General features: G+C 36.1%; 1 protein-coding gene across 1 annotated transcript in view; it reads left to right on the top strand.

The window, feature by feature from the left end:
- The window catches only part of HMGCLL1 (3-hydroxy-3-methylglutaryl-CoA lyase like 1), a 73,599-nt gene that overhangs the window by 5,843 nt on the left and 42,926 nt on the right, over positions 1-24,830 (top strand). The window contains exons 2-5 of the mRNA XM_088530618.1: positions 15,258-15,335; positions 15,798-15,905; positions 21,343-21,438; positions 22,740-22,888. Of these exons, the coding sequence (XP_088386744.1) occupies positions 15,258-15,335; positions 15,798-15,905; positions 21,343-21,438; positions 22,740-22,888 (431 nt within the window). The remainder of the gene's footprint in view (positions 1-15,257; positions 15,336-15,797; positions 15,906-21,342; positions 21,439-22,739; positions 22,889-24,830) is intronic.

Genomic DNA, 24,830 nt, shown 5'->3' with positions numbered 1-24,830 from the left:
TCAAGATTTCACAAATTCTGGACCTTCTACCCTCTTAGTTGCCCTGGTGTGGTTGAGGTAATCTCAACAGCTGTTTTACCCACTATGAGACTTAATAGTTGGACAGACACAGAAGTCTTCATAAAGCAAAAAACTTATTGTTACTTGTTTATTTAGTGTTAACTACATGCTATTTAATCAGATTTTGTATTTTTGAAATGTTTGATTATGAGACTAAGAAATAAAAATAACACTCTATAGTGTCTTGGATTTTCATTGCATGGTTTCTCAGGTAGATTTTTCTGAAAGCAAGTAAAATCCTGGGTAGCTAACATGAGGTTGCATTTATTTCCTCTAAGTTTTTATGCTGTGAGTTTTTTCATCTTCAGAGGAGAATGATGGCTTCAGTTCTTCCAGAACGTGGGTTGAAAAATTCACTTCACTGTGAAAGTGTGGTTGAAATTCAGTTTTCTCTGTGGCTCTCATTCAGTGAGAAATTGGTGCATTATGAGTACTGTCTGGAGATGAAGTTGATGATAGAAGTTTGTCACCTTTGCTCTTTCACGGCATAAATATTTGAGGAATTTAACTAAGGTGCCATTTCTCTGAAATTTTAGAAATTTAAAGATATTGAGAGCCTTTGATGTATCAAGTGTGGAAGGAATTATGTTTAAAGAAGTGGTGGGGGACTTCAGAAAGGTAATTATTTAGTCCTTCAGGCTGGGTCAGATTCTCTTCTATCATTTAATTCATTCATTCATTTAACAAAGATCCACTCTTTTCTTTCTCATTTCACCCAAATTTCCCCCAAGTGCATATTTAGAAAGATATATGAAGTACAAAAGAGAAAAAATATGCTAAAGATGCTCTGTGCTGTTGGGAACTTGTTCACCTTGCATGTGTCCCACCTTACACTGTGTAGCAGTGCACACCATAATGCACATGTGGAACTAGACATGCTTGCTTGTAATGAAAAAACAAGCACTCAGCTCTTTCTTTGTGAAAACTCATTAACTAACTGATCTTGAAAAAATAATGACACAGAAAAATACTGATGTTAAGACTATTCAGCGTAAATTTATATGGAAAGGTTCTCTTTGTTTATCTCATCTTTTATCACATAGAAAAGCTCAACAGAATGTTGAAGCTCAGAAGTTTTATTGGCTTATTTGTGAGGTTAGAGCATGTAGTATAAGGCCTATAGCTCTATGATCAAAATCAGGTTTTCATATTGTGCTATTTTAAATATTAGTAAAAATAATTTAGCATTTTGGCTCTTCAGTAAAAAGGAAATATTACTGCTTTATTAATGATTCACATTTGTACAGTCCTTTTTGGGCAGAAATGTCAAAACAGTGTACAAACCTTGAAAATAGGCAATGCAGTAGAGATAAAAAGTATTTTCTATCTTGTAATATGTTGTGAGTAACATAGATTGTAATGGAGAGTCAGGAGTTTATTAAATACGAGATTATGAATCACATACAGACTTTTGTTTCCAAACTTTCTCGGTCTTTTCATCAATTTCTCACTCGGAAGGAGTATAAACCTTATGTCAGAAAACTGATAAATGCATGATTTACATTTCAGTAAAATGCTTTCAGAGATAGTTTCAAGGGTTGCTTTCTAAACATAAGGTATTACAGTTGGAAATGATCAGCTCAAGATTTTTCAGACTTCTACAGGGCTGGATGCAGTATTTGACAGTGCAAGATTTGGGACAAAATTCTGATATTGTAAAATTAGTGAAAAAATGTGTGAAGAAAATTTTGCTTTCTGATGGAACGTTATTTGATACATTTTAAGACAATTCTTGTATTAAATAGATTTATTTGATGATCTAGTGTAAATGAATATTCTCTAATTGTTATATTGAATTTATTATTTGGATTAAATATCCTTATTATGAATGCTTCTCAACAGTTCTTACTATGAGAAGATAGATTTATTACATGCAAAAATTGCTAAAAGGTGTATTGGTATGAAAACTGAGCTGGGTAGACATTTCTTCTTTGTTTGGCTGTTTTTTTTTTCTTTTTTTTTGTCCACAGATGTTAGCTGTTTTGTGTGGGAATAAAGGTGTTAGTTTATGAGTTTCTTGGAAAAAAAAATTAAAAGCTTTGAATCCATAAGATGTGGACTGAAGCACCAGAGGACATTGGTGGAAAGTTAGGTGAAATCCATAGGGAAATAATTCAACAGCAGCATCTGGAAAGGAGCTGTATGTGGCTTTAGGGTTTACTTTTAATGTAAGTAGTTAAGATGAGATTAAATATAGGTGTTAGTATGTGAGAAATGGGGGAGCGAGCTAAGTGATGAGGGTATGTCATGTGGAACGCCGGGATTAGGAAAAAGATTTAACAGAATCCATGGCTAATCACAGATGAATTTTTAAAAGTCTGGAAACATATTACTAATTGAACTCTATGTTGGCATCATGCAAAGCAAAACAGCTTACATGAAGAATTTGTAGGAAAAAGGAGGAGAGAGGATGGGCAAGTTCCCTGGCCCTGCTGTGTCTCATTTCTGCTTGAGTGGTATGAAGAGGATGGAAAGTTTAGCTACTAAGCCAGCTGGCTCTTGCTTGAACAAAGAAGAATCTACTGGGGATTGGGAATTACCTCCTGTCTCCCAGACATTTTCTGATCTTTGGGTCTTGATTCATTTGCCTAAGAGTTGTCTGGTGCCATTTGAGATGCCTTAGGGTAACTGAGACAGCTCACAGGGGTGCAGATACCACATATGATCTGTGAGAGATCTGTATCCTCCGGACTGGTAGCTGGAGATCAAGTAGGATTCATCTCCAAAGCACTAGCTTCCTGTAATTAGCCAAATGAATGGAACACCCTTACCACTTAGCTTTGTTGTTTCTGAGGCTCTTGGTCCAACGCTGACAGTGCTGAGAAATGGCTTGTTTCACCTGCCGAGTCTTAAAGAGAAATACTGTTTAAGATGCCCTGGGAGATCTTGACCTCCAGCTGCCAAAAAGGCATGATCCTATGTGCTGTGTTCTGGAAATCCTAAGAATAGGCCAATATATAAAGTGACTGTACTGGGACACCTAACATACCTCTAGACACACATATGTTTATACCTAAAGTTGAGTATTTTAAGCTCCGGTTGAATCTTGCCACTAAGGACATTTTGAACTTAGTGGGTAGTATGGCTGGATTGACATTTAGTCCCTAATCATTATTATCTGTCAGCAGAGTTTAGAGTAATCCTTTGGCCAAGATTGTTGTAATTATTTGTCATAATAAGGTGCCAGTAACATTAATGATAATACTGTTAGATATGTTTGCCAAATTTCACACTTGGCTAACACTGACCCACTGACGTTATTACCAGTGCAAAAATGGGCATTTTTTTTTTCTCATGTGTGGCACATCTTATTATCCAGAATATCAGTTCTTAAAAATAATAATAAAAAAAGCTTACTAAATTTGCGAAGTCAAGAAATGATAGCAGTAAACAATTAGGAAGTCTCATGATTCATTTTGCCCTGACCTCTACTCCTTTCATTCTTAAATGAGAGGAGTAATAAAAAAATTAAAAAACAAATAAGGCTTTGTGTCTGTCTTTGTTTCTAGATTTTAAATAAGGAGAAATTTCAGTAGCTTTAAATGTTTATCAGTTCAATGGCAGAAAATTTAACTTTCTAAATATACTCATGTCTGACTGATTCCATTGTTAAAATGGATCATGTTTTATAACATTAAGCGCAGTGCAGCATTTGAGATAGATACCATAATAGCCTCTCTACTACTAGGAAATTATTATGGTAACACTTTGCAGATGTTATTTTTCTAAAGAGGAGCTTTATAAATTTCAAATTTTCCTGAAGGACAAGTTGCCAACTATGGCTAAATAAATAGCTATTTAACTACTGTCTTATTTTTTATCAGTGTCTGTTGGAGAGAGAGCTATAGAAAATGTGGTAGTGGGCCAGTTATACTTGAGTTAAAGATTTCTTTGGTCTTTTAGGCTCTGGTTTCTGACACAGAAGGTGATTTTGATTTACTTGATTTGCTTTCGTGTTTAAACTTCAGTTTGTAAAAGATCTTTTTTATAATATTCACTTATGTTGACAATGTACCAAGGCATATCTAATGGGATGGATGGGCTGCTTCTTCAGTGTATTCATTTTTCCCCACTGATATCCCAAAGCATTGTAAAGGGCAAATTACTTTCACATGTTGGTCTAGTAAGGATCGTGCCTCTGCTTTTTCAATGTGTATGGAAAAAAACGCCATTCTTTCTGCCTTCTACAATTCTGTCTTTAGTTTTGCCTGTAAAACGCCATACACACCGTAATACTATTACCATAAATAATAGTGGAGGAAAGTGTGGGAGGTTTTGGCTCTAGTGTCATCAATATGCTGTTGATCTGAATTCTCTGTATCCTTTTCATCCAACCCAGATGGCAGAGTATAATTGCTTTTCCAGACTTTGACCAAGATAGGGATATGGATGAAAGTGAATTGGCTGCAAATCAACTTGGTTAATGGAGAAATGTTGCTTGTTAGCCAAGAGAAGCATTTAGGGAAATAGAAAAAGATAATGTATACACCATGTCTTGGAAATACATTTTTAATTTTTGCTAGAGTGAGTGGCTAGCTGTGTTGGGATCTTACAAACAACAGAGGCTTCTAGTATATTTTATTTTCAATGCTTCCATTGTTAAGTAGGTTTAACTGTGTTTGTCCGTGTCTCTGCTACTACCTGGTTCTGCTAGTACATTCTCTTAACCATTATTTTTCAAGTTTTCCAAAATCATCTGTGACTACAGCACACACCTATATGCTTTTAGGGTGTGTGGACTGCTAGCTATGGCTGATAACTTGTATTCAAACTACTGCAATAGCACTTCTTCTACAATTGTGTTTGTAGAAAATGAGAACTTTTTTCTTTGTGGAAAATGCAAGCCAAGTTATCAGTGGTAATTCAGACGGATTAGAATCATCCTGGAGGTTGTTATTTGATAGACTTGAGGTTATAAAGAATGTTATGTAAAATACATGCATGAATATCAGAGGAGTTTCTTTGTTTTCAAAGATGGTGAACAGTCTTTGGGCTTGGTTTTATTTATCCTTCTTCTTCTACTTTTCTTTTTGCAGAGCATCCAACATCAGTGGCAGGGAATTGGATATGGTTTGCAGTTGCTCCTAGAACTAGCTTCAGTGGAAGTCTGCTCTGCCTGTTACACTCTCCGTTCAGAGTGTAATTCCTGGGATTTCATTTTATCATGGCTGTCTGTCAAAGCAGCAGTTCCTATGGCCTGCATGAGCCTGTGCAGTTTTCTGATTCACTCACATTTGGCAAATCTTAAGCCATGACAGTCAGAAATGTTTGTGTGACTCTCTAGTGACACTTAAGAAGTCGTTGTCCTTGCAGTGCAGTTACGGTTGAGCATGAACTATCGTGATTTCGTTTATTACGATTTAAAATGCCTAACTTTATATAATTCACATTGTTCACATTTCTCACGTTTACCTACTAAAGGCGGAAACTTCTAGGAATCTGTAATCATCTTAACATCATATTCAGTTTTACATGTTTTACGGATGTTATTTAAATTATTAAATGAATCAGCATATCTGAGGAGGAAAAAGATTCTAAAACATTAAAAGTGTAAATATTTAGTAAATCAAGAAATTTCTTTGTTTTATGTATATATTTCCACAAATATATCTAATATTTGAAGCAATGCTAATAACTAATAATTTTCTGTAATAGTCATATTTATATGTATTTTATCATAAATATTTATATTTTGAATAAGTGGATTTAATTTGTGCTGCTGTTTGCCATTATGTATGCTGGGAAAGTTACCTTTTATTAGTTTTCTATCCAGCATCACTGTATATCTGAGACATAGCTAACAGTTAAATTTGCTGTCATTTCACTTTGCACAGTCTGGACGACTGGAAGTAGCACATGAAAAGTTGAAAAGCAAGAACTAAACCCTTTTTGACTTGTAAAATAATGAAGGATGGGAGGAGGTAGGTACCCACTGTGACTTTACGTTCAGTACAGCTGTAGTAAATATCCAGTCTTCTTTCAAACTGAATTGTGAGATTATGTTCTTTGAAAATGGCCTTGGTATCACAGAGCAGATAATCAAAAGAGTGTGGGTCATGCTGAAATTGTTAGCTAGTCTGCTCAGATTCAATTCAAAAGTCTTTTAAAAGCTAGAAATTATAAGCCAGCAATTCACTCTTTTACACACCCTTACTGGGAAAAGCATGCGCTTGGTATAGTAGTTTAGTGTTGCTCTTTAATACAGAAAGATACATTGTTACCTTCTGTGCTCACTTCAAATGAGGGAGAAATCTAAAAAAAAAACCCAAATTTTTAAACAAACTGAGATAATTATAAAGAAATGTGTGATAATACCGTTCCAAGATCAGTATGGCAGCCCGTGTAATTTGCTGAACTAAGAGAAGGAGCTTCTAAATGTATTCCAAAGCCATGACATGCTAAAAATCAATAGGACATTTTAAATGTGTTTATTACTTCCGAACTTGGCATTTCCTAGAGGCGAAGGAAAACAAGGAATAGTATATCAATGCATGGCAGTTTAGCCTTTGTTGTGATGGAAAAAGAACAACAGAAATAACTTCAGACTTTAATGTGGATAAATAAAGTATTAGTACTAATAATAATTATGTTTTTAAAATAAAACTGAAAGTAGATACCTCCAGACAGTGTTCAAATATGCGACTATCTTTTCAATTAAAAAGGAAGGAGTCAAGATTTCAGTTTATGTGTATTCATAGTTCAAGCTGAGTTCACTTGAATTGGGTATATGAGGCAAGTTATATGTTGGAGGCACCTGCAGGTTTTGTTTGCCTCTCTGAGCGACTAGCACATGCACTGTAAGTGAAGGGGTAAACTCCAACTCAAAGAAAACAATATTCAGCAGGTGTTTCACACAAAGTGAAATGTGAGAGTTGACCTCCTCTGATCTAGTACAAAGAAAAATATCCCGAGAAGTGAGGAATTTCTTCTCCTATTCCCTCTGTTTGACTCCTGTGGACAGAGATTATATTGATTTATTAACTCTGTAGTGCTTTTGGAAAGAGTGTTGTTTTGTGTTTGGCCTGACAGAAAGGCCTATATAGAAAGAAGTTGCTTATTTGATTTGTTAATACATGAGGTCTCTTGTTGCATATCACTAAGACCTGGGAGGTATCGCGCTGTGAAATCAGCTTGCACATTTAGTAATACGCCTGCGATTCTCTAGGCAGGAAGTGATTTAACACAAATGCGTGTTGTGCCTCCATTTGCTCTTTTATGAGTGGACTTGTATCTGTGTAACAGACAGAACTCTTTTACTTATCAGATGGAATTTTTTTTTTTTCTTGTCAGTGATGGTAATAAGACTCTTTTTTGTGCCTTGGACCACCCATTATCCTTCGGGGTTGTTCTCGTAGCAGCAGATCGCTATATCCTCCACCATATAAGGAGAAGATGCAGCAGGATCGGAGGGAGTTAATGTGCAAAACAGTGTCTTTCAGGAGTAATTTATAATTGATGACATAAACTGGAGCATATGACATACTGATCTCCATCAGGAAAAAAAAATCCTTATGCTTAAGTGACAGCCATTACAAACTGTCAATTTAAGCTTTCTATTTAAGTGCTATTTACAGCAGCAAAGAGAGGGGGAAGTAGGTTCCATTCCACTTCCAGTATGTATAACCACTTGGGCTAAAGAAGTGCTTGAGAGTTATGTATCTGAGCTGGATGTCAGGGGGCAAGGTTCAGATATTGTGAATAATGCTAGAGCAAGTGATTTCTCTCAGTTTGGTTACCAGGGAGCAACAAGGGTCAGCTGCTCCCTAAGGAAGGGAGGCCAAGAATGAACAGGGCAGGCAGGGTGGAGGTGTCACCAGCCAGGGCCTGGCCCTGAAGTTTGCAAGTGAGCTGAGCAGGGCAGGACTGGACATGGTAGCCAAGTTCAGCCAAGAGTCCAGATCATCAGGCAAATTTGTGGTGATAAGGAAGTTAGGCTGGGAGTGCAGGTCAGTGAGTGATGATCAGGATTAGGCCCACTGATGGCAATCAGGATCACCAACTGCCCAGTGACCCCTAGGTAGGCCCACAGTAATGAGTTGATAAGAATGTGTTTGGGATTGAAATGGTCTGCTACAAGAGGGAGTGTTACTTCCCCTCGCCTATGTATTTACCTGTCTTCCAAGTTCTCAGGTTTGTAGATGAATATCCCATGAGGAAGGGTTTTTAGGCAAAGGTGAAATGTAGCAGCAGTGTAGACTGGGAACTGTACCAGCAGAGAACGGGGAAAACATCAAGAATGAGACAAAGAAGGTATCAACAGCTGGGTGCTAGGAGGAACTCAATAGGAGTTTGCTCTCTCAATCCCTCATTAGGTGATACATAGTACAGAAGATTTCTGCTTTATGTTAAGACACCGAAATGAAGACATGTAGGTGTCTATAGCAGCTGTAAATTCCAAGTAGGCAGTAAAGATCTAGGGTAGGACTCAATTGCCTAAACATAGATGACTAATCACCTAGTATGTGTGAGACATTTGTATGGGAGAGGCACATCTGATGCAAACATGTAAAGGAGCCCCTTTCTTTTCTGGAATAGTATTCAGTCCCCTAGTCAAGCACGGTTAAAAAAACCTGGCATTGCAGATCAGCCACGAGGGGTCCATTTCAGGATGAACTGAACTTTTTATGCTCTGTCAACTGTATTAAATTATATAGCATAATGGGAATTTAGAAATCTAGCATGCCTTTAGATACCTACATATAGAGAATAATTTAGAAGCTCAATTCACTTACCTAAACACGTGTGTCTAGTGCCATTTAAGATGCCCCTACAATGTCTGGACATCATGACAGAATTGAAATGGGGCCTATAGTAAATCGTTGAACTGGGACTGGGACCTTCCTGAACAACATTTGGAGGCCATCGTTCTAAAGTCATCCAGAATGACTCTAGGTACATATGTTTTGGCAACAGAAATGAGCTGAGGTAACTTAACCTTGAGATGTAGCTTTGGAAGTCCAATTCTAAAGCACTTACCAAAAGACATAGTAATATGTAGATCATATTTTACTTTTCTTAATCTATAACTGTGTGTCCTTGAGTAGATTGGAGTGTGACTTGAATTTTGCAGTTTTGTGCATTGCAATATTTTTATAAGGTCGAGAGCATTCCATATTCCTATAATTTTTACCTTTCAAGCTGTCATTTCATTAAACTTCCTGACAGAATTCTTTTTCAAAATATTAATTTGTAATTTCTAAATAAAATATATAGCTTTTTTTTCTCATTATTGGTTAATATCATTGGCAATATGACCTTAAAGTTCTCTTTATGAGCAGGGTTAAACTGAACACTACTGGCCACTCTACCAGCTTAAATATTTGTAGTTCATTTGAATTTCCCCTGTGTTTGCAGTTGTTTCTTCTGTTACTGTATGAATTACTTGCATTTCCTTACAAACAACCTTGCAACAATTTTATAAATGTGCTGGTAGATTATATAGGAATTTCATAATTAATGGAAGTGACAGTAGAAATGTTGTTATTTTACAGTGCAAATCTCTACAGTGAATTTCTAGTCGATTCAGATAATTTCCTGATATATCTGAACAGTTCACACAAACCCTTTAATTAAAAAATATTGGCAAACTTGTAAACATTCAAATTAAATTTGAAGAGGTGGACTAAAGTAGTAATTTGGGGTTTACTCTCTGTATAAGAAAGACATGGACATACTCGAGTGGATCCAGCAAAGAACCACAAAAATTAGTGGACTGAGCACCTGTCATAGGAGGAAAGGCTGAGAGAACTGGGACTGTTTAGCCTGAATAAGAGAAAGCTTGGTGGGACCATACCAATGTTTAGTTGATGAGAGGAGCAAAAAGACGGAGTCAAACAGTTCTCAGTGATGCCCAGTGACAGAAGAGGCAGTAGGTCTGAAATGAAGAACAGAAAATTCCATTTAAATGCAAGATTTTTTTTTTAACTGTGAGGATGGTCAAACACTCTTATCTCAAGTGTGTTAAGGGAATTTTGATTTCTTACCCTGTTATCCAGCACTCTTGCAACTACTTTAATTGTGGTTTGTCTATTCTGTCATTCAAGACATCAATGAAAATACTCAATAATATCATAAGAATAATTTACTATCTGAAAGCCTTTCAAAGGCTGATGATTTTTTTTTTGCCTGGCTACTGTTTTCCCAACAGTCATATTAGCAGCATGTGACAGACATTGCATGTATGCTGCAGGATGGGCAGAAGCTGCATTTTGCTGTCTCAAGAGATCCCTGAAATTGCTTTATCCACTGTGTTAAAAAGTTGTGTCCAGGATATTTTTGCAGTTTGTGTCCTCTCTCTTCAATCTGAAATACAATAGAAGATTCCTCCTTCTCCAGTTAAGGAGACTCTATCACCCTTAAATTCTTGCATTTATCTGCTTATTCTGATTTGGTATAGTAAGCTATCAACAGAAGAGTTTTCCTCTCTATATTTCCTCAGTCTTCCTCCCATTTATCTTTGTCTAGGAACAGTCATTAGGTCTGTGTCCAACTATTTTCTGAGTATCAGTTTATCTTTCTTACATCTCACTGGTGAATCTCCTTTTTCCCCTAATTTACTTAGAAAGGAGTGTCTTTGATACCTGTCTTCCTACTGTGAACTGTATAAACAGATCTGTGCAATTCCACTTCAAATATTATTTATATACTAACATTTTAATTTCTTTCTATTTCCTCCCTGTCTTGTAAACTTTAGAAGAGCGTTCAGAAGATAGACCATTGTTTCTTCGTTTTCTTTCCAGCAACTATATTATTCCTTCTTCCAGTTTTTAGGCATTTGTCCATGTCACTGCACATGCACAGATGGAGTTACAATGCCACCTCCCTGGTAATCCTAGTTTAAAACCCTTCTCAGACACATCTCTTCCTTTTACAAGATGGATCTATCCATCTATCTACCTTCGCACAGTTGTCTTCTATGCCAGGACACCACCTTGTGGAAGTGGAAAGCAAAGCTTCATCTTTGCTTGGCTAGAAAGACTGAAAATTCTTCTCCCTTACTTTTGGGTTCCTTTAGTTACCTTTGAAAAGCTCTGGGGCTGTTTGTCAGTGTCCGTAAGGATGAGCTGCATGGAATGAAAGTCAGAAAGCTGGAGGAATGTCAGCAGCTTTACTAAAAGTTCTGAAGCAGTGACAAAGTGTAAGAAAGTAAGTTTATTTAATTTGATTGCATTTATGGCTATACTAAGAAGCTTTTGCTGCTCTAATTACGGGTTAATAGGGTTTTCTGTAAGACGTCTATTTTCAGCTATTTATAACTCAGGGAAAATGTTTCCGTACAGAAATTTGGCATACAATGTCTGAAGCTAAATAGTATGGCTTTCCTATTTCTTTTTTCTTTCTTTCCTTTTTTTTTTTTTTTTTTTTTTAAGAATCTTTGGCTGAATTCTGAGGAAGGCAGTTTTTTTGTGGTTTTATATGCTTTTTGTTATCCCTTGGCAAGGTTTGATACATGGAAAAAACAAATTTTCCAGGCCCTTAGTCTTTTATGTCAACTATTTCCTTTTCGATATTCCAAACATTGTACTTTGGTAGTCATTTCTTTTCAACAGAGCCAGTATATAATTCAATAAGCAGTCACCTCTAAATATCTACAAAAGCTACTTTTTATACTTATTACATGAAAATACATTTTGTAAAGTAATTTTATTCAATATTTTTCCTGAAACAGGAAAGATTTTCATGACATGTTTAGTGAAATATATACTTGTGTAATGAATACATGTGCATTTCTGTAACATTCACTTTTTTGGAGGGAGGGGGGAGGATTCTCTTAAAATATACAAACTAGTTTTCGTTTTCTGTTTATTTTCTGTGGACTGTTTAGTGTTACAATTGAAGGTACCTAAAATTCTCCTAGTGTGTCTCATTGTTGGTTCTAAAAATTCTTCTTTTTTTTACTTCAAATGGTTGTACCTTTGAATGGTCCAGTTAGTTAGGGGGACCAGGTATCTTGATCCTGGTCGTCTGAGTCCTGATTAAGGTCTAGACCATCCAGATAGTAAAGAAGAGCTTAAACTTTTCGTAAGTTCACTAAGACTCCAATCTGTTCCGTGCGTTCGGAGTTTGCTTTAGGACTATGAGTGGCACTGGGTCCAGTATGAAAATGGACTGGTCATTTCTTCAGCTATGTTTTTAAATGGTGTTGAAGTTCTCTGCAAGTGTGGCTCCAGGATCAGAAGCCCTTCCAAAAAAGCAGGAAGTCTGTTCTGATTTCCTTCCTGAAAATCCTATTAAGTCTCCAAACTTCCTGGAAGAATGTCCTAATTTCTACCCTGCTAACTGCTACCTTACATGGGACAGGCGAGATCAGGGTGAAGAGATACTTCATTCCTACTCTTACTGAGCTTGAGCCACAGAATGAGAAAAAAGCTAGTCAATTTTAGCAGAAAACAGCATATAGAGATACAGTATCTGATTTATTTCTGATTTTTTCCCCCAATGATTATGTATTGTAAAATGCATAAATAGCACACACGGGACTGAATCTAAGTATTCTGCAGCCCTTTTTCTTGCTTTTTATCTAAGCTTCATCAGTACAGCACAACAGAAGTTATTAGTTAAACTGGAGAGGAGGAGGATGGGCACACGAATTGTGAGGTAAATAAGAAGCTGGAAATGAGATAATGTTAAAAGCAGATTTATTAGGCTGAAGGGACTTTGCTGGTGGAGTTCCTCAGATCTTTTTGCTTAACATGTTTCTTCAATAGTACTAGACCAAATTTATGGAAATAATACATGTTTGTGTGAAAATAATCACGTTAGTCCAAATATTCTCCCCATGGAATACTAAGGTGGTAAAAATTTGCGGACGACAGGAAGACAGAAAGATGGTTAGTAGCACACTGGATACCACGGAGGAGGAACTGAGTAGCCATGAAGGCAAGAGCAAGGAGGTTAAATTCAGTGCAAAGCAAGATACTTGAGGGCTAAGAGCCAAGAAGTCCACTCTGAGCTGGTAAGAAGTAAGGATTTGTCTGTAATAGGGCTTTGCATTTCTGCTTGGTGGTTCTTGTGAGTCACCCTGTACACGCTTTTCAGTGTCGTGTTTGAGAATGGTGAATTCAAGGTGGGATTAGAGGGCAGAAGGGCTGCAAGGACGAAGATCCTGTCTTATGAGAGGCCTGGGCTTTGGCTCAGTGAGGTTATACACCTGTTATATCACAAATGGGAACTAAAAATCAATGCTGTTGTATAAAAGTCAATACTCATTGCCTTTCAGCAGTGTCCATTCCAAATTTCTAATCTTTGTGAAATCCAGCAACTCCATCCATCCTCTTAAAAGGTTATGTGAATGTCTATTGAAGTGACACCTGATACAGGTGTTTAAACCATCTGTAAAGACATAGCTAGCCCTTGATTTCAGCAGAAGCCTTACCACAGCAGAAACTGAATGGGATTTACATGATTTGGCCTAGAAATTAAACATTTTGCCACCAAAGTGTTATGGACATTCTTCCTGCACTAAATTAAGCTTTGCTTCACATAATCCATTTTATTTTCAATCACAGCTTTATTCATAGCACAGCTGTGACATTTGTCTTGTAACAAGAAGGGTCTGATAATGATGAAATAGCCCAGATTTATGCCCCTAGTGCTGAGACTGTGCCATATTCACAAAAATAACTTTTTTTTTTGAAAAAGTAACAATATGCAGCAGATGTGAAAGTTTTACCTCCATGTTTAAGTGGGTTTAAGCTGTCAGTGAGTGTGGGCTTAGCACGGCCTGACAAATTTTTCATTTACCAGATGTTCCACGTGATGCAAAAGATACTATACAGCTGTTTCCCATTCTTTTTACTGTGCCTAGATAAATGTACAGTAAATGCTCTGAAATATGTTTATTATACTTTAGCTGGTATTGTGACTGTTACTGTAGAGATCTTACTTTTATCCAGGGCAGTGAAATAGGTGTGTAGAGGGGAGTGAACCAAAGGTGCTGTAGAAGTATGGTGCAGACGGCTTGCTTTCCATTGCTGTGAGGAGAAACCGTCAGCCCTTTGGTTGAAACTATACTGACAATGCTAGTAAGGAAGGGATGAAAAATGTGAATGTTGTGAGATTAGTGGTCCTATTTACACACCGAAGAAATGACTTCTTGAGTCTGCGCCTGGTTTTTGTGAAAGCTCTGGCTCCTGCTCCCGGCGCCTTTCCCTCCCAGCTGACAGTTTCATTGTCCAGGGAAATTGAGCTGTCAGGGGAGGTCATGGTTGGAGAGGGAGCAGCAGTCTCTCAAGTAGCTAGCACTAATCCCATCAAGGACTTGAAATATTGGGATGGAGACACGGCCTTGGATACTGTGTTCATCTCACTGCAGGAATCGGTGTCCCTCGAGCTCCTGCTGGGGCTGCTTGGACATGTCCCTGCTACTGCAATAGGCCCTGTCAGGATGCCCAAAGTTTGCCATTCGATTTGTCTTTAAACAACACAGCTTTTGTCAATATGAGCAGCTACTCTGAACCAACATAAAAGCCCAGGTTAGTTTGACTGCCACACCTGCCAGCTCGATTCAGAAACAGACCAGCCAAACAATGATTCATTTTCTGCTCTTGTTTTCCCTTCCCCTGCCTCTAGCTCCCTGTGCTCTCTTTAGCCCTGTGACCTTGCTGCTGCCTTCCTTCCCTCCTTTCACCCCAAATCTCCTACCTTTCCAAATCAGCTTTTACACCTGGAAAATTCTTCTTGTCTACCAGGTTTCCTCGGTTTCTTCATCTTCAAGCAGAGGGATTACTTTTGTCTTTCATTAATAATCTCTTCAGCATTTCTTGATTGCTGTGCTCCGCTCAGATTTATAGCCTTGCCTTGCAAACATTTACACACAAGTAACTGCTCCACAAATTGAGAACATTCAGTAAAAGCTGGAGGACAGCATCGTTTGTTTGGAAGTTTTTTGAAATGGGACTTATTTCTCACTTTGTAAAACACAGTGCTCATTTATAGCTTTATATACTTTTGTATAATAAACATTTGTGGCCTCAGAGAAGCAATGGAGCATTCATGCAGATAACTTCTGCTTTCAGATTTTATTCCCTAGTTCAAGGTGCAGAACATGTTCTCACAGAATTTTAAGGACAGTGAGCAAATTTACTGTTGATATAATGACTTCATACCCAGAATCATATAAGAAGACATGTACACGTTGTATCTTTGATCTTAGAGACCCTCAGTGTTTTGTGCTCATTGAGTGATTTTTGTTTAAGGAATCTAAAACGCCCGGACTGCCTGAATATGTGAAGATAGTAGAAGTTGGACCAAGGGATGGCTTGCAAAATGAAAAGGTAATCTTTTTCTCTACTTTTTGTTTACCAGAATGTGTTATACCCTGTATGCAAAATAGAAATATCATTTTAATTCATTATGTACTATATTTGGATATTTATTTATAAATACTACAAATAGATTAAGTTTACGTATGTTGTTGTTACTGATGACAAAGGTATTAACGGTATTATTAGTATTAATAGAATAGGAGATTTACTCTCTCTGCCTCATCTGCATCTGCCTCTGTTCATCTTTTTTATTTTCTTCTTCCTTTGGCTGGGTTATGATTTCCTTTGTCACTTCTTCAATATGCTCATATTTGGTTACTAAGAATCAGTGAGTCCAAATTTATATGCAATTGCATAGAAGATTTTTCACGTTCTTTTGTGACTTTAAATAATGTGTTATGTGCTAAGAACATTTCTCCTCCAGAAATATCTTGCTACATTAAATACTTTACTATATTTCCATGTCCATAGGTCATAGTCCCAACTGATATCAAAATTGAGTTAATCAACCGGCTTTCTAAAACAGGTCTGCCTGCAATAGAAGTGACTAGTTTTGTTTCATCCAAGTGGGTTCCTCAGGTATGTAAAATCATCACCATGAGAACTATTTAAGTTTAAAGGCTATCCCATGTAATGAAGTTTTCTAATACTTTTGCCTGCTTCACTATGCAGGAATATGGGACAGCAGTAATCTTTTTTTTTCTTTTGGTAAGATTTTCACAGTTTTAAAGTTTTACAGTTTTATGCAAGTCCAGTGAAGGGGTGCAAATTATTAAGAAGAAGTAAGATGTAGAAGAATATACATACCTTTATCTATGTATCTCTCTGTTCCACAAGTTATATTTTAGTGAAAATACCAAGATACTGCAGCACAGGTACTTCTTTTTTCCTGGACATTTTGTCAAGTTCTTTTGAATATTGATAAAGTTTTAAAACTGAAAGAACCTTTGATACCTTCATCTGTCTATTGAAGGATTTGTTGGAACACAGGCATTTCCACTTGTAAGGTGTTCTGCCATTTAATGTTACCACAGTCCTGATTTACATGCCTGTGGGGTCATCTGCAGTGCATATAAACACAGTGTCAAAAAATTGTTTTTAGGAAAAGTCAGAAGCTAGGCGGGAAGCTGGTTAAATCTAGTCAGTAGAGCTGGGGAGCAGCTGGTGGCTGCACAAAGAATGGGGAGCTGGGAGCCAACAATAACAAGGTGAGCAGAGATTGAGGCCTCGCTGACAAAGGGCAGTCCCACCCAAGAACAGAGCAGGTCTGGTGAAGGTAGCCAGGGAAGCCAAACATGCAGATCTTCAGAGAAGTTGAGTGATGAGGCAGATCCGAGGTCAAGGAAGACAAGTCTCTGACACAAAGTCAGTCAACAGAGGTACAATCAAGAGGATGCACAGCCAAGAATGAGCTTGGCTGCAATGCACTGCTGCGTTTCTCAGGAAGGTGGGAGCATGAGAGTCCGGCTTATGAGTTGCTTCTGAGTGAAAAAGCACGCTTCTTAACAGAGCTGTCAGTGAATCACCTGTCAGCTGAAACTTCTGACTTTTTCTTGAGAGGATACAAAGCTGGCTGAGGCTTCTCAAACTGCTCTCATCTTATCAATGAACTGGACTTCAGTGCAGGCAGCTAAAGCCTTTAGGAGGGGAACTGGGTTCTGATAAACAGGAATAGTAGGAGTATGACTTAGAATGATTTCTACATGGCATGTGAGAAATTATGGATGTGATCTTCACTTTCCAAACATAAATATGTTTGAAGGTGATTCTAGGTTTTCCTTTAGCAGCACGAGGCTATGGAAGCAGGTGAGGAATGTGCTTGTATGTGGATGTGCAAGGGATAACAATAAAGGGAGAACGTGGGAATTGGATTTCAGGACACTGGGTTTGGATAAGAGGTGTGGGGACGGTGGAGTATGGAGTAACTGGATTATAGGATTCTGAGTGTAAACATAGTGACAAAGACTTGAGAAGATGAAGATGTCAGAGTATAGAGCCCTGGATTTGTGTGTCTGGATGAACTGCAGTGGGCATGATCTCTGTGGGGCATGACCTCTGTGGAATATTCATAATGGAGGACACCTCCTGTGGGAGCAACACTAATTCAGAACCTGCAATTAGAAAAGGGAGAGGTGGGTGTGTGGAGTTAGTGCAAATAAGGGATACTTCACAGCAGTGCTCCCTGGTGAAAGGAATAGATTCTTCAGGCCTAGAGGGTGTGAAGAGCATCATGGCAGCTTGACACTTCCCTGAACACAAACATCAGTTTCCTCAAGTATATCTGCTGTGTTTGGTACATTGAACACCAAAACATGTTGCCCGAAGAGGTTTTGGAGCCTCGCTTCCTGGAGGTGTTCAGAACCTGACTGAACACAATTCTGGGCACCCTGCTCTAGCTGACCTGGTTTGAGCAGGAGGCTAGGACCAGGTGGTCTTCAGACATCCCTACCAACATCTGTGATTTTCTTATACCTATCCATGATGTTCTCCTTTCCCCAACGCCACCATTATAAACATTTGCACACATACAGACACATGTGCACTTGCATGAGGAGGATTCCAATTGAAGGAGCAGGATTACAGATTATGTATGAATTTTGAATGTGCTCTGAAAGAGGCAGAGATTTTTCACAGTAATCACTAATACATAGAAAATTCTTTATGCTGAGTCCTATGTTGCAGTGTGGAGTAGAGACAAGGGGAGTACTTCCGTGTTTTATTTTGTACTTTGTTTATTTAAATATTTGATTAACTGTAACTAAAAAAACCAAAGAGCTAAAAGACTAGAGATCTGAGGTGATAGATCATTAACATAACTTAAAGTTGTTTCTACCTATTTCCTACTCTTCTGAGAACTAATAAACATTGATGTAAAACAGAAAAGTCACATAATTCTTTACTTTCCCCTAAATGAAATCCAGTTTTCCATATTGGGGAATGTATTTGGAAGCTCTAAATTTGGGACTTTAGCATATGCAGCTGCAGTTAGGCACCCGAGTTGTTTTATAGATCTAGCACTCTATCAGTGGCCCTATAGGGTTTTGGTGAATTGTAATAATTTGCTCATTACTTTTCCAGAATTAATTTCTATTTTTACTGCACTTCAACAGAAATCCCAACTTTTTTTTTTTTGTAGCCAGCACCAAAGCTCTGTTGCCAATAGAGGTGCCAGGTTTTTATTTGAGATTTAATACTGAAAATTCAGGCCTAGTCCTGAAGTATACTACGTAACTCCTGTTTGTGAAAACTTGATTATTGCCTGCAGGTAAAGAATTAAGTCAATCCTTGTTTATAGCATATAAACTAATTTTTAGGGAGTTACACACTTTGCAGACACAGAAACATTTGAGTTTGTATATTTAGTAAGGACTACTCATCTTATTTAAGAAATAAAACTTGAAATTAATTAATATAAAATATTTTTTATTGTCTTCTGTCAAAATGTATAAAAGTTTTATGCATTTTAAGCTGAGAATGCACCTTTGCCCAGCACTGGTGGATGGCTTGTACCTTACCTTGCTCAACAGCTAAGAGAGCAGGCTGGCTGTACAGCACTTTCTCATGCACGCTCAATTTATTTCAGTATTTCTGAGACCACCAAGGAGAAGCCCAAAGAAAGGGTAAAATGAAAGAATAAAAAAAAAACATAAACAATGCCAAACTTCTCTGTTCAACCCCACAATAATGTACTTTGAGATTATTTCCATTAGAAGTGCTTAGGCTAGGTTTCTTCCAAGAACCATCACACCTTGGCAGTTACAGCAACAGAGAATAATGTAGGATTTTTAAATATGCAAATGAAAAGTGGAAAGCAAAAGTCGATTTCTTCTTTCTTTGCTTAATTATTTGCTTTTCCTGTGAGCCCTTAGGAGTACCAGATTTAGCTTTGGTTTGTCAGTTTTGGAAAAAAAAATAAGAATCTCTTCTTATCTTAAATTCAAGTCTGAGTACTTTATTTTCATGGTTTAATTTGTGTTTAAAATGTTTTTTATTTAAATGATAAGACTGTGTTGCTTTGATAGGGAGTGCAGTCTTGACTTTGTCTTTTCTGTGCTCCTTTCTTTTTTTCTTTTCGTAGGTCATGGGAATAGAATTCCTGGTTAAGTTTAGATCACTCATTCACTTACTTCTTTTTTTAGTATTTTAAGGCTCTTTTATGGTTTCCCACCCAGTGTTTTTTTTGGCAGAAATTTTATTGCCGAAAAAAGCTAAAAGGAAAAGTTCCACGGTAGCAAGGTGCCATATAAAACAGGATCCCACACCTATAACCTAAGTGGCCAAAAATTATAAATACCTACTATTAAAAGCTTATTTTAAAAGAAATTTGGAAAAAAAATATTTTATTACAATTTAAGAACTTATAACATGCAATATGTGTTAAAATAAGTTTTTTCTTACAGGAAAAATAGCAATGGGACAAATGTAATACTTAAAATATTACTTGGACCTGGCAGCTTTATGCTGTTTGAAATGCTGTCGTTTTGGTTTTCTAGTATATTCTAAGTCAGACTATAATTTTAAAGTGTGGAATTAGTTCCAACATTTGCCATTTAATTAATCATTTGGTTTCAAGTATTTTCCCGGTTCTTGAGAAATGTAGATACTGTTTCTGTTTGATTAAGGAATAAAAAAAAAGTTTTTAAAAAATAAGGCATGATAGAATGTATTTCTGTGAGATTATCACATATGGTAGGTGGTCACACTGATTTACTTTACATAGAAACAATTAAAAAAATGCCTTATGTCACCAGTTTATTCTTGATGAGAAAATAATTGTGTACATACGTATGTTTGATATGCATGTCTTTTTATGATTTTTAAATACATTTATTTTCATAATAGAAAGACAGTGACATGAAGATTCCAGGATGCCAATAGTATTGTCACTTAATAGTATGGTATAATTTAATAATAATATATATTTATATAAATATATTTACAATTGTGGTACTGTGAAGCTGTCAGTGCCTCCATTGTAAATAATGTGTATCCAAAGCTTTGTTGTTATGTCTCTTACTAAGGTAGTCCTAAATTGACAGCACAGAAAGCACATTATTTTTTTTTAAACTCAGACCTTTAGAGACACAAAATATGAGGTATATGCTTTATTAATTTTATTGTTTCCAGAAAGGGGTACTATTAAAACATAAACTCATTTTTCCTACACTTATTTTCAATTTTTCTGCTGGTCTGAATAATCTGTAGTTTATTACATGAATGAGTTTCTGATTAATCTTTTTGATTAGTATACAGAACTATATTTAATCATGAGTGAGACGAGCATATCTTAAATAGATAATTTCTCTTCAAAGGAATGCAGATTGTACAGTTAAATACTGTGAATGAAAACAAATGCTTGAGGAAAGTAATTTTCTTGACCTGTTTATAACATTTTATTTCCTCTAACAAAACAATTTTTTTTGTATTTAAAATAAAATTCTAAATAGATTAAAAGTGGTACTGTATGTAGAACTATGTTTTACTATTTTTTTAAGAATAGTTTTGTTGTGATTAGTCTTTTCAGACACACTGATTATTGCGTTGAATATAATTCAGGTTCCGTGACATTTAAGACTGTAAAGTCTTTTTTAGCTCTTTTCAGTCAGGGTGAATTTTTGGGAAAATTTTGACATTTTGATGGTATTGGAATTTTCATTATTCTGTTCATTCTACTGGTTGAGTCTGTTGAATTAGCTTTGGAATTGCAGTGATCTCCTTGATCATAATTACTCAATGCACATTACAATAGTGTTTTTTACAGGTACAAAAGAAACACAAGAGAAATCTTATCTCCAGTTTTAAGATAATATAGAATTAGAAAGTTTGCACCACAAGTATTCAAAAGTTAAGAAATGTAAAAAATGGATCATTTAACAACCTCTATTTAACTTCTTTACTGTTACACTTTTTTGCAAACTATATACCTAATCAAGACAAAAGTACTGTGTAAGATAATTTCTGCTTTACAAAGTGAGAAAATAACCGATAATCAATACAAAATATTTATCTATTCTAGATGGCAGATCACAAAGAAGTAATGAGAGGCATTGAGCGGTATCCTGGAGTCCAATATCCTGTTCTCACGCCTAATCTGCAAGGTTTTCATTCTGCTGTAAGATGTCACCAATTGGTGCTTTTATATTTCAGATACTATCAGTTCAGTACCAAAACCTCCTTCTTTAGTATCATATACACTGTTCTGTTAGAACTGAGCAATATTTGCAGAATGACATTAAATTATGTATGTTCATATATTAATAGCAGTATCAATGAGTCTTTGCAAAATGTTATGACTGGTGCTTGTATAAACAGAGGAAGAAAATTTCTTTTCCTTCTTTGACTTATTAGTCCTAGAGAAGTTTCTGATGTAAGGGGTTTTATTGGAAAGTAGCGAGACATTTGAATGAAAATACTTCATAGGTCTGTATTAATTTTTAAAAAAATTCCAACCCACCTTAGTAAAGTTTGAAAACTGTTAAATGTTTCAGTTCATACAAGACATACTCAAAATAACAGAAACTTTTTGTGAGTTTAAACTTACAAAAAAGAGCATTTCAGTCTTAAAGCAGTATGTTTTGCTATTTAAGAGTATTTTTCATTTTCTGAAGAGTTTTTATGCTTTCTATACTTTGTTTGGATCTAGGAAGCCATTCGGAATGTATAGTCCTTTTTGGACCTTTATAGCTTACTCTGAGTCAGTTTTTATACTGCATATGTGACCTATGTACAAAGGAGTTTTAACTACAGCAAGTCAGATTTATACTACTACACTTAAGCTGCAATGGTAGTTGGTTGAGTTGAATTATATCTCCTTTATATCTTATTTGGTGAAAGTAGAGGAGTTGTGAGTCCTAAGTTCTTTTTTGTTGATATTTATTTTTCTCTTCCCTTGGAAAATATTTTTGTTCTTGTCAGAGCTGCTGAAGTTTAAATGTTATTCTGCAGAAGCAGATACTGTTGTCCATCTGAATATGTGTAGGTCATAGAGCTTGTCCTGTGTATTAGAGTGATTTCCTCCTATTCATAGAGAGGGTGGATATTTCACAGTATTTATATAATTTCCTTCTTTTCTGAAAAAATGAAATGTTAATGTCCATCTCTGTTATTTTTATAGTCAGATTTTATATCATTTCCTACAACTTAGTATGTACATATATCATTTAAAAATGTCTGCTTATTCAATTGACAAGAAGAAAATATGCCAGTGAGATGAATTTATAAAATTAGTTTCAATCTCCTAGCATTCAAATAGATTAAAGAACAGTCAGAATTTAATTTGCATTTATACTTTACTTATGTGTGAGACTTATAATGTACTTAAAACTAAAACTCTAGAATAGCTTACAAAATTAAGCACAGTTTAATCATTTAATATATTATTACTCTTCTGTTTTATTGAAATATATCTTTCAGATTGCATCAGGGGCTACAGAAGTCTCAGTATTTGGTGCAGCATCTGAATCTTTTAGCAAAATGAATATTAATTGTTCAATTGAAGAAAGCATAGACAAATTTGAAGAAGTTGTTAAAGCAGCAAGAAATATGAATATTCCAGTGCGTGGGTAAATATAGATTCTTAAATAATTCATAGTTACTGGATTTCTTGTTATGGTTTCTTTTTATACACCAGTAGAAAAGTTGGCTATTGGATTTTTACAGTTCAATTAACATAACAGTCTTTGTTTTAAAAATATTTTGAGAACAATGGAATATATTCAGTGTTTTGCTCTGTCTTTTGAAAGTACTATTGATATCTGTAATTTTACTTGGAAATTGAAAAAAAAGTTGTTTTGTATATAAATATAAATTTTATTATAGAAATTTGATTTTATTTCCATAGATGACAGAATATTTTTTGTGTGCTCAGAACTCGTAACAGTGCTCAACCTTTAAACTTATACTGCGTAGTTTTTATTTTATGTAGTATTGGTTATATATCAATGCATACATTACAGAATCAAGGTATATAAAAATGATGTAATGAATTTATTCCTACGGAAAAAAAAATCTTGATAAAATTTATTCTGGAAACTCTAAGTGCAATAGAGTCTATAGTGCGTAAAACTCTTCTAGTATTTATTCAATTCTTCTAGCATTTATCTTTCTCTGAGTGTTTTCATTTAAACTTGAATTACTCCTGACTCCTGACTCCTGACTTATTACTCCTGACTTGAATTACTCCTGTCCTTGAACAGTCTTTCAGTTGCATTTTCATTACATTGTGTAATTAAAACGATGTATTAAAGGTTATTTGTGAAAGTCCTAATGAACGCCAAAAAGGGTTACATAGATTTAAGGGGAAACTCAGTAGTGAGATCCACTGGCTACTAATAGAAACTACATCAGGCTCAGGAAGTACCTGGAGCTGAAAATAGATAGAAGTAGATACCTCAGAGACTCAGTGCCTGAAAATCGATCTAGGAATAATAGCGGGATCTCTCTTTCCTCCAGCAATAGTGATGTGGTCATGCTACTGCTCACGTTTTGCTCACAGTGGTAGTTAGAGCATGTCCCTTGAAAAAATGGAGATCCGACTTCTAGTTCTGCTTCAGACTCAGGCATTTTTTAACACATATCTCATACCTGCTTGGGACCTTTTTCCCTGGCTTAATTGTTTTAGGTAATCAGTTATTGGATAAATAAATAAAAACTTTCACAGAATTAAGAAATAAAAGATTGTACCAGAATTTTAATACTTTACCTACCTACTAATCTCTCAAGTTGATAGAAACCCTGTCTTCCTGACCTCTTACAAGAGGTCTGTTATTTAAAATGTCTTTATCACTGTTCTTTGCCATGTTTTTCTGAAATCAAATTCTGTGGTGAGAACAAAACTAGAAAATTCAGAGATAATTAAGCTCAGGGATATCTAAATTTTAGGTCCAAAATATGTGTAGGAGACAGCAGTCAATTCAGAGAAGACATAACCTTAGGTTTTTGTTTTTCAGTTTTCTCAGGTATCTCAGTGTATCTGGCAATAGTTTTTGTTTCATATACCTGTATTTCACTACCACAATTCAGCTAAAGGGACTCTCCGGGCTTGTACACTGGCTCTGTGTTTGGATAGCTATGAGTGTCAACAGAGAAACTTTGCACCAGGAGTTGTAAAGTCATGAGGCTGAGGAAGCTCCCTATGGCAAACTCTCGGTTGTTGTTGGAGCATGAAATGGTAACTAGTCTTCTCTGCCTTATTTTGTACGTGTTTAATAAAGTGGCAACCTGCTGCTTTTTTCCACATAATGTATGTTTAAGGTATTTGTGGCATGCCAGTAGCAGTTATTCTGGCTGTTATACACTGACGTGATGGAAAATGACTGTTCCCAAGATAGAATTCTGCAGTGTTTCCATATTTTTATTATCTACTACCTGATCCACTGTATGTGGCACAGAGAAAGAAGCAAGAAGCAGAAAAATGTTTGGATAGAAAGCCAAGGAAGAAAACCAGAAAAGAATATTATAGTAATGAAGAATATAAAGAAGGAAAACAAGATAAGGGGGCACAAA

This window comes from Tinamus guttatus, unplaced genomic scaffold, assembly GCF_059628265.1.
Source record: "Tinamus guttatus ecotype Peru unplaced genomic scaffold, ASM5962826v1 Tinamus_guttatus_pri_ptg000383l, whole genome shotgun sequence".
In the NCBI taxonomy this organism is placed as follows: Eukaryota; Metazoa; Chordata; class Aves; order Tinamiformes; family Tinamidae; genus Tinamus; species Tinamus guttatus.
The sequence above is the reverse complement of the archived record's forward strand: the minus strand, read 5'-3'. Positions and strand labels throughout refer to the sequence as shown.